General features: G+C 36.6%; 1 protein-coding gene across 2 annotated transcripts in view; it reads right to left on the minus strand.

Moving 5' to 3' along the window:
* LOC107688794 (UDP-N-acetylglucosamine--peptide N-acetylglucosaminyltransferase 110 kDa subunit-like) overlaps positions 1 to 1,939 on the minus strand; it is a 16,976-nt gene extending 15,037 nt beyond the window's left edge. For both annotated transcript variants that reach the window (XM_016486566.1, XM_016486565.1), the window contains exon 1: positions 1,604 to 1,939. In XM_016486566.1, the coding sequence (XP_016342052.1) occupies positions 1,604 to 1,640 (37 nt within the window). In that variant the 5' untranslated portion in view covers positions 1,641 to 1,939. The remainder of the gene's footprint in view (positions 1 to 1,603) is intronic.
* Between the last annotated feature and the right edge of the window lie 7,482 nt (positions 1,940 to 9,421).

Genomic DNA, 9,421 nt, shown 5'->3' on the forward strand with positions numbered 1-9,421 from the left:
TGTTTTTCTGCAACCACTATGCGCGCGCAGCTGCAAGTGACGTAACTGTGACGTCTACTCTGAATTGGTCTATAGATCTGTGTGTAGAACCCATTATAATCAGTGACGCTGTCTACACTGGATGCGGCACGACGTGACGAAACCCGACATTAAACTGATGCCTCGTTCTATTTATGACGTACTGACACAAAGTTAAAATAATTTGCAACGGTCGCTTTATCGAATCCAGTGTAGAGCTGTTGCGGCGCAACAACTGTAGCGTCCGGTATAGACACAGTGAGTGAAGCCGAGAGCAAGATATGGCTCCTCCTCATAGAAAAATCACGTTTTTTCATATCGCGATATCGCAAATGCAATTAATCGTTCAGCCCTAATTGTCACTACAAAAAAAAATAAAAATGCACATTTTCTAAAACTAGCACTGAAGGTTCCTGTAATGATGATAGCACCTTTAATGCACTGCCATCAAAAAATAAATAAATTTATAAATAACAAAAAGTTTTTATTTATTTTTATGAAAAACTTGACAACTAATGATATAAAATGGCTGAAATTAATGCACATGTTTTAAAATCATTAATGAATTAATAATTGAAATAAAAGTTATAAACCTTAAATTAAAATGCAAAGGAATCAGGAAGAAAAGGAGAAACAGAGATGAGGTTTGATATGAATGAGTATTATGTGATATGAAGGTGCAAAAACACTAAAGTGTTCCAGCGTTTTTAAGAGTATTTAAGAACTAGCTTCCTTTCGATTCAAGAGTATGAGTTTAAATTAATTGACAGGAAGAAGAATTTGCTTGAAATTAAAGTAAATTCATCACGGTCACAAAACTGAGTAATTTCATTAGTCCAAAAAAGCTTCGTAACAAAACTATATTTGCCTGATTAGGCATATTTAGCTCCATTTTAAATGAGAGCAGGTGCCCGTCATCGCCCATTAAATTAAACTTAATTATCTATCCAGCAATAGAAACTTTCCCTATCAAACACTCAATATTAACACCATTTAAATGTTTCTAGAAATTACCCACATGTTGCATAATATTACAACATATTAAAAGGTTCTCAAAGTGAAAATGAAGTACTTAAAAACACAAAGGCATTGCATTCTTTTTTTAAATTTCATTTCAATGTTTGAATTACAATTTCGCATCCTCTTCGCTACCTAACTTACCTCCTTTCACGTTTTGGAATTGAAAATGTAACACTAAATACTGACAAACATCACGTGTTATGACTATAAAAAGATATACAAATACAAAAAGACCGTCCATAAGGCAACAATAGACGAGGAATCTGGACATCTTTAATAAGGACAACTCATTCATCATCCTAATAACGTTAGTTGGCTGCTATACCCACCCTAGGCTTCTAGGCTTGTAAAGACGAGGAAAGAAAATGATACTAACGTTAGTGTTGCTGACTGGAAAAAAACTACTTGACGGGTTACTCATGACACGCATGCAAAGAGGTCAGTATTATAGAGCTATTACACCTGTCACAAATAGACTACACATTAAATCAATAAAAGATGAAGGCCACCGTCGCAAGCGTTTCTATGTCGAGGCAAACGATCATTAATGCCATGGTTACGTTACCTGTGCTATCAGCCACGTTCCCCACCGAGCTCGCCATCTCTCCTTCACTCTTCACGGAGTCCTGTGCAACGGCGGACAGTGCGACGACTTGAGAGAAGATGTCAAATATAAAGGTCTCAGATGTATTTAATACATTTAAAACTAGGTTCGGATATTATTGCAAGAAACGCTGAAATCTTCGGTAAACAGCCTGCGGTCTTCCTGCTGCTAAGCTAACACTACAGGAGAAAGCGGACAAATTCACGGAATCTGGCGCGCAAAGAAAACGCCTTAAATTATGTTTTTCTCGACGTTACTTGCTCTAAGCATATATACCTTAAAGTCTTAAACCTTAAATCAAGATTGGTACTAAAATTGGCGAATTTATATTCGATACTTTCACCTCTGCGGTATTTGTAGCTAACAATAGCTTTCCAGTCTCCACCGAAATGGCGGATGTGACCGGAACTTCTTTTTCGAAGAGGAGGGGCGGGAATGTTAAAAAATTAGGTCCACAGAAAAAAAAATTGCGTACGATTCTTAACTTTAAGACAATAGTTTTCTGAAATCGTATGTTAAATATACAAATGTGGCATTATCTAATTAAATTTGCATACATTTCAATACAGAAATCTGAACATTGAACAAATCCCATTTCAAAATGTATGGTTTAATTATACTAGCATGTTAGAGATTAATGTTTTACAGGGGTTTTTGGGATCTCCTTTAAACACTCCATAAATCAGAAAATACAGTCAACAGCCAGAAAATAATAATAATAATACAATTCTAAAATAATAATTAAAAAAATGTAGTTTTAGGAGTAAAATATTATATAAATCAGATGAATGAAATATGAACAAACCACTCTGAAAGAAAGTTTTGTCTACGTAAGTGCTAGATGCAAATAGATGAGAGTAATTTATAAATAAATACATAAATTGCAATAGTGAATATGGTGATATGATGAAAGGCAGTAATTTGGTACTGCAGTTAACATGGATTAAAATGCAATTAATACATTTTAAACAAATATTGGTAATTTTCTTGTACATTCATTGGTTATTTTAAAACTGGCATGAAGAACTGACTTTTCAAAACAAAGAAAGCCGAAATGAGTGTGCAGTCAGGAAAGTCAAGTCAGATATGGAAGAGAGGAAAGAGAGAGCGTAAAGGAAGGTAAGGCATTAAGTTGAATCTGGAGTGAAAAAAGGATGAGGGGAGTAAAATGTAGATGTTTTAATATGTTGTAGATTTCATTTTCATCAATATTCTGTTAGATTTCATCAAACTGAATGCCGACAACATGTTCTATCAGCTGTTTTGAATTTTATGCACAAAGTGAGTGAATTTATGAATTTTACATATGTTTTGGGGTTTGTTAAACGTGTTGTTAAATATGTTTGTTTAATAATATCTGTTAATAAAATACAAAATAAAAAAAAAATGCTTTTGTAATTGCTAAATAAGATACAGCATAATTTTTTTTCAGCTAGCCCACCTTACCTGAGATACACTTGTTTTGAGCATGATCTCAAAATGTTTATTGGTATAAACCTTCCAGATAACATATAATATGAACTGAATTCAAATTAAAATATCGCAGCTGGGCCTTAACCTTAACTACGTAATAAAGAAAAAATCATCTGGGTTTTGAAATTACAAGTTTAACAAAAAGTGGCCAACTTTACATTTACATTTAGTCATTTAGGAGACGCTTTTATCCAAAGCGACTTACAAATGAGGACAACAGAAGCAATCAAAACCAATATGCAAGTGCCATGACAAGTCTCAGGTAGCTTAATGCAGTACAACTGATTTTTATTTTTAGGCTACTTGAATTCACTCTATTGGCAAGAAGTTTCTCTTTGTGATTATAATTTGTTTGTTTTTTTTTTTATCACAAATGATGGAAAAGTCTTTAAAAAACTTGTTTGAATCCTGACTGCCATGTCTCAAAGGCAGAGGCAGAGGGCGCTAATGTATTGGCAAAAAAAAACTTTGTGTGTACAGTATGTGCTTATTTCTAATGCGTTTGAGTCAATCTGCCCCTATAAATCTGGTGGGGTTGTGTGGGTAAATGGTGGATAAATGGTTTAAAGTGGCCTAGTGCTCAAGTCATCCTCTGTTGCCATTCACTTCATGCTTTCCAAAAGCAAAGGAAGTAAACATAACTGAATCAATTCAGCCTTACATCCTGCCCCAGCCTCTCTGACTGACTGACATGTCTACAGGGCTAAACCTGTGATGTGAGGCTCATTAACTTTTTTCTCTCAAGGGTCTGGGCCGATCTGTATGGGAAGGGTTGACATCATTGCTAGAAAGGCTGCTTAGAGTGTGTTGATTCAGTGTGCAGGTTTGCCCCACTCCCCCTGCCATAGCGCTTGGCTGTTGCCTTGGGAAAAGTTGTTGTGCATAAATGATGTCATGGCCATGTTTTCGGCGATTGTATCTGACATCTTTTATCTTTGTGCATGCCCAGCTCTGGCCGAGCCAGGTTAGAGCTCCTGTTAAAGGGTCCAGTGTCATTTATCCACAGGCTTTCACACAGCCTCTTGCTATTTTAAGCAACACGTGAATGCAAAGAAGGTCACTCAGAAGCCGTCTATTGAACCAGCTCCCTAAAAGCAATGTTTTGGGAAAGCATTATTTACTGCCGCAAATTGTGAAGCCACTTCACAACATTTGTTTTGCTCGCAGATCTGACGACCCACATATTTCAGGTCGTATCAGCTCAGTGTGCCCATAAAACAATGACCGTGTTTATTTTAATCCTTTGAGTTTTTAACCAGCACGCACTTTTTATTGTGCTAGTGTGGTGAGGTAAACTGTTGGTTTAGAGTTTGATATTTGCATTGTCATGGTTACTACTGTGTGAGCAGAGCAAATGTGTGCTACCAAAACAGACCGTTTCTCACCAGTGCAATGCAGCAGACCTCTGCTTAAACTACTGTGTGCTTTAGCTCCTCTTATGCATATTATCATTGCTGTATGCGTTGCCTACATGTGGTCTCTCTGAATGAGACTTGAATGCTGTAAATTATACTTTCGTAAAGGTTATGAAGGACATAAACCAATTTTGTGTTTGTAATAGCTGTTTGCAAGCATGACTATTGCTCATACTGAGGGATAGTGACTGGAACAAACAAAGCCACAATATACTTTCAGCGAAATTGAAGCATACGTAACGTGTGCAGCATTTGGCTCAAAATATGGCTAATACAGAGTTTGTTTTGGTGGTTCAAAACAACTTTCCAATGCAGACTTTCCAGAAAACTTCATGCAAGAAATTAGATCAGGTTCATTATTTTAGGGAGTCCATCAAAGTCAAAACGTGTATACAGTGGAGCTGGTGCAAACATATCCACATCCCTATGATCTGATATTGCTCTGTTCTCACTGCTGTCTTTTTTGTTGTGTTATTGAGAGGATGGTGTGCAGCTATTTACATATTCATCTAAACAGCGTGGGCGGTGTCATAATGTTCACAAGCAGTATACTGTTGTTCAGCCTTTTCAAACTTGCGAAGAACAAAGAGTATACTGTGGCTTTTAAAATTCGCATGAAATAAAAAGTCATCCTATCAAGTTTCTAAATGCATGTTGCAGACCTTATAGTGAATTATGCATATGCTAAAAAAATGTTTCGACTTTATAATGTTTAACCAAAATGTCTTGACTTCTGTCTGGTGACATATGCAGTTCTTGATCAATCTTAAACCCTTGTAAGCTCACATTTATCTGCCTCCACTTTTGAATGCAACCCCCACATCTCAACATCCAATCAATATTTGATGCACAGAATCAAGTCCCACCCTACATTCTTTCTTTTTCAGTAATCCAATATGGAAGAAAAGGTCTTTCGCTATACTTCATTTTTAATCGCAACTTCAACCTAAGTATTAAACTTTGGCATAATTGTCTCACACTGTTTGTGCTACGGACCTGAATGATATTTCAAATCATTTGGTTTGTTTAGTTGAGGTGTGCTATTATTATTTTTTAAGTGACTGGGTGATTTTCACCAGTAAAATGGGTGAAAAAAATCTCAGAGACATTACTGGGTTTAGAGAAAATCGTAAAAATGTAGTATTACCCACAATGTTAGGTGTTCTCTGTAATCTAATGTTCTCTGCTGTTTTTTGCCTGCAGTGGTTATTCTCTAGATCCTCTGATTCAGCTGTTTGCAATGGTGTCTTGCACGAGACCCGTTATTAAAGAGCGTTCCCTTCCTTGCATGCATTTTTGGTTTTGGCAGCGACTGGACTATTGAGCATGCCCATAATCCATCGATCCCCAACCGAATCTACAAATCTAGAAAGTATTGTACCACGATGATTCTACTGTGGGCATTTTACAAAATAGAAAGTGGATATGCTACTCTTGACTCTAGATGTATTTGCATATGATATGTCAGAGTCAAAGCATTCTGTAACTTGCATAACTATGTGTATCGCAGGTTGTTTAACACTTAGTGGTTGCTTACTAGCTTAAGTCACAAGAATTCCCCCTTTAACTCCCAATGATATTGTGGTCTCCAGATATTACTCGCTGTAAATTTGCTCGATTTGAGGCATCATTTCTTTTTAGCTAATGGTCATGCCGCACAAATGGAGTTTAATACTTGGGCTTTTTGCTCAAAACCCACTAACAAAACCTTTCCGTATGACTTCATGCTGAAATGATGTTGCTCTCAGGGTCTTGGGAATGTGTCCTCCTCCCAATTTTTGTTTTATCAGCTTTCTACAGGCTCTTTCATACTATCCTTATAATGGATAGCCCTCAAGCAAAGATGCAGGGATTATACTTGACACTGTAAAATCTTTTTCGCCCCTCATTACAACCATTTCATTGCTGTGTAAAAATCTCAGCATCAACATAGATTATTTGAAAAGCACAATGGCCTGTTCTCTTCTCATTATGATATTGTTTGCACCACAGATAATTGAACTTGTTCATAACGTGACTCACAGTCACACTCACAGTTAAAGGTCATAGCTATAATTCAGCCATCATGCTTTGACTTGACAAATCACATTATATCTGAGCTCACTCTGCCAAACAGTTACTAGAGGAGGAAGAAAAAATTAAGCAAACCCACAGCAGCTGCAAGTTCTTAAATATCAGGTGCTCTGTGTTTGATTCATGCCTGTAGCCTGTAGTTAATGTACATGTCAGGCGGTCTACTCATTTTATAGCCTCATACTTTGCGGTCAGATTGTGTTTGCCTGAACAACAGGTATGTGGGAAACGCAGCCTTTTTAATTCAAGTTTTCTCTGAAGTCCACATACCTTTTATCGCTTTAGAATGAGAAACTGTGATGTTTCTTTTAGATTCACAAGCTGTGATGTACATTTGCTTCAAGCAGTTGTTCAAGCATTTAAGTGTGTCTAGACTCCAGACATCTTAAGCTGAACATCTTTGAGTGATGTCTGTAAAGCATGTGCTTTCTCTTCTTTAGCGCCATGATTCACAATATATACTGTATGAAGAACATTTATATAGCATTCTCCACAGTTAGGGTACAAATATATGAAAATATAAGTTTATTAGTAACTACCAAACAGTATTTGGCCCCAAACTGTCAATATTCTTCTCTTATTTTTAATTAGATTCTTTGGTCACACTTTATTTTAAGGTCCAATTCTCGATATTAACAATCCATTAATTGTGACTTTTGTCTCAATAAACTCCTAAGTTGCTGCTTATTAATAGTTAGGTAGTTATTAAGTTTAGGTATTGGGTAGGATTAGGGATGTAGAATATGGTCATGCAGAATATGTGCTTTAAACAGGCAATATGTTATTAATATGCATGCTAATAAGCAACTAGTTAATAGTGAGAATTCGTTCCTATACTAAAGTGTTACCGATTCTTTTAATGTGTTTTGTTTATTACAGTGTTGCTAATGTCAGTTCAGTGGGAGAACATAATGAAATCATACACATCAGGGATTTGTACTGTATTTAAACCACACCAGTGCTGTGCAACAGGGTTGAAAGTATTCTAACTCATATAAAAAAAAAATGCATATACATAAAAACAATAGGTGCATCCCAATTTGCTTATGCACTTCTCTATTTTGAATAAAAGTGTGAGTAATGTATTCACGCTGAAAATTCCAAAAGTAAAAAGTACACTTCAAATACCCGGATGATGCATTTAATTAACGGAAAAACTAGCATGAGCTATCAGACTCTGATTATGAATGACAAAATAACCTTATAAAATTCATACACTATACACAGTTGAATATATTACATAAGTACATACATACTTTATAGTGTGTCATTTGGGATGCAACTTATGTATGGTCCAATGATGAAACAGAACTGTAGATATTTAGTCCAACTGAAAACACTTGTTCAATGAGTGTCAGGAGTTAAAATATTCGTAGTCATCTCCTTTACTACACCTTCCACCCCTGGACAACACTCACAGTATCATGGCGTCAGAGATGTAATTGTGGGTGTATACCCTCCGAGCTGCATAACTTGTCTCCACCCAATCATAATGGCTGTATTACAATCATAGACGCATTTGCCACTCCTCTACCTCAGGGAAAATTGTTAGGGCATCAAATTTGTCAGGTTTAGATAAGAACGTGTTTAGGCCAAACCTTTTTTATTGAGATCTTTACGATTGCAGAGTTGCATAATTAAACGCTGATCTTTCTGCTCAATTTCAGTCAGAGAAAGACTGCAAGCTGCAAACTCTTTTTGTCTGCATCTCTGTTGTTTTTGTGAGATTTGTCTTTCTGGGAGGTTGAGAAATACTGTCTGTTTCACTTGACGTGCTTTCAAATGAAATCCTGGCTTTGCCACATATCATTTCCAGCAGTGTGACGGGTGACCTGCACTGAAAGCCCAGAGAGATGTGCAGTCTTTTCAGACAGGATTACAAGTGCTAACTAGAGCTTACAGCACCATAGAATTTTCCTGAGTGATCAATGCAGTTTCGTTATGTTCTTAAATTATTTCAGGGAAGATTTAAGAAGAGAGTGGGCAAAAGGTTCCTTTCCGAAAGAAACGTTACCAGTTTATTCTGTGCAGGGTTTGTTCTGCTCCTTTCAAAGAATTAAGGTAAATAATGGTATACCTGCAGTGCCAAGACTCCACAGTAACCTCGTTGATGTCGGTGGCATCAAGGCTGACGTGCTTGGCTGAAGAACCGATGTTCTCCACCTCCTCCAATTATCCACTTATTAGAGCCATATATGTCTTCAGAAATGATTTGATAATGATTTCACACCACTGAGCATGCTAGGTGATATAAGCAGTGCTGTGGAGTTACTTGTAATGGAATGATGTAATTAAATTACAAAATAAATGTAACTGTAATCTTTTACAGTTACTGAGAAAAACGTGTAATTAAATTACAGTTACTTAGGAAAATAGCGATTACAAAGGTGGTTACATCTGAATATTTTTTACACACATACAGATTCAATTGATTTCTTTCCCAAAATGCATACTGTCACGCTACGTCACAGTGTGGGATGATTTGCATAACACCACCCAAATGTTCACGCAAGGAAAGAAGGCGTAACTTTATTGTTGCTGCCACCGCCGCTGCAATGTTGTGAAGACGCTGTGTGTTTCGTTGCGAAAGCGAAAATACTTTGTTTGGCCTTCCAAAAGAGGACACGACTAGAAATCAGTGGTTAAGTTGTATTTACAACACTGTTCCAGAACAGTTTAACCCAAATATTCATATGTGTGCAACGCAATTTATGGATCCTGGTAAAGTAGACTACAATGCCGGCTGTTCTGACTCACAGACTGCAAGTACGTTTTTTATATTTAAAGGATTTGCCACTGACGATTCAAACGCGAGTTT

This window comes from Sinocyclocheilus anshuiensis, unplaced genomic scaffold, assembly GCF_001515605.1.
Source record: "Sinocyclocheilus anshuiensis isolate Anshui unplaced genomic scaffold, SAMN03320099.WGS_v1.1 scaffold1066, whole genome shotgun sequence".
Lineage (NCBI taxonomy): Eukaryota > Metazoa > Chordata > Actinopteri > Cypriniformes > Cyprinidae > Sinocyclocheilus > Sinocyclocheilus anshuiensis.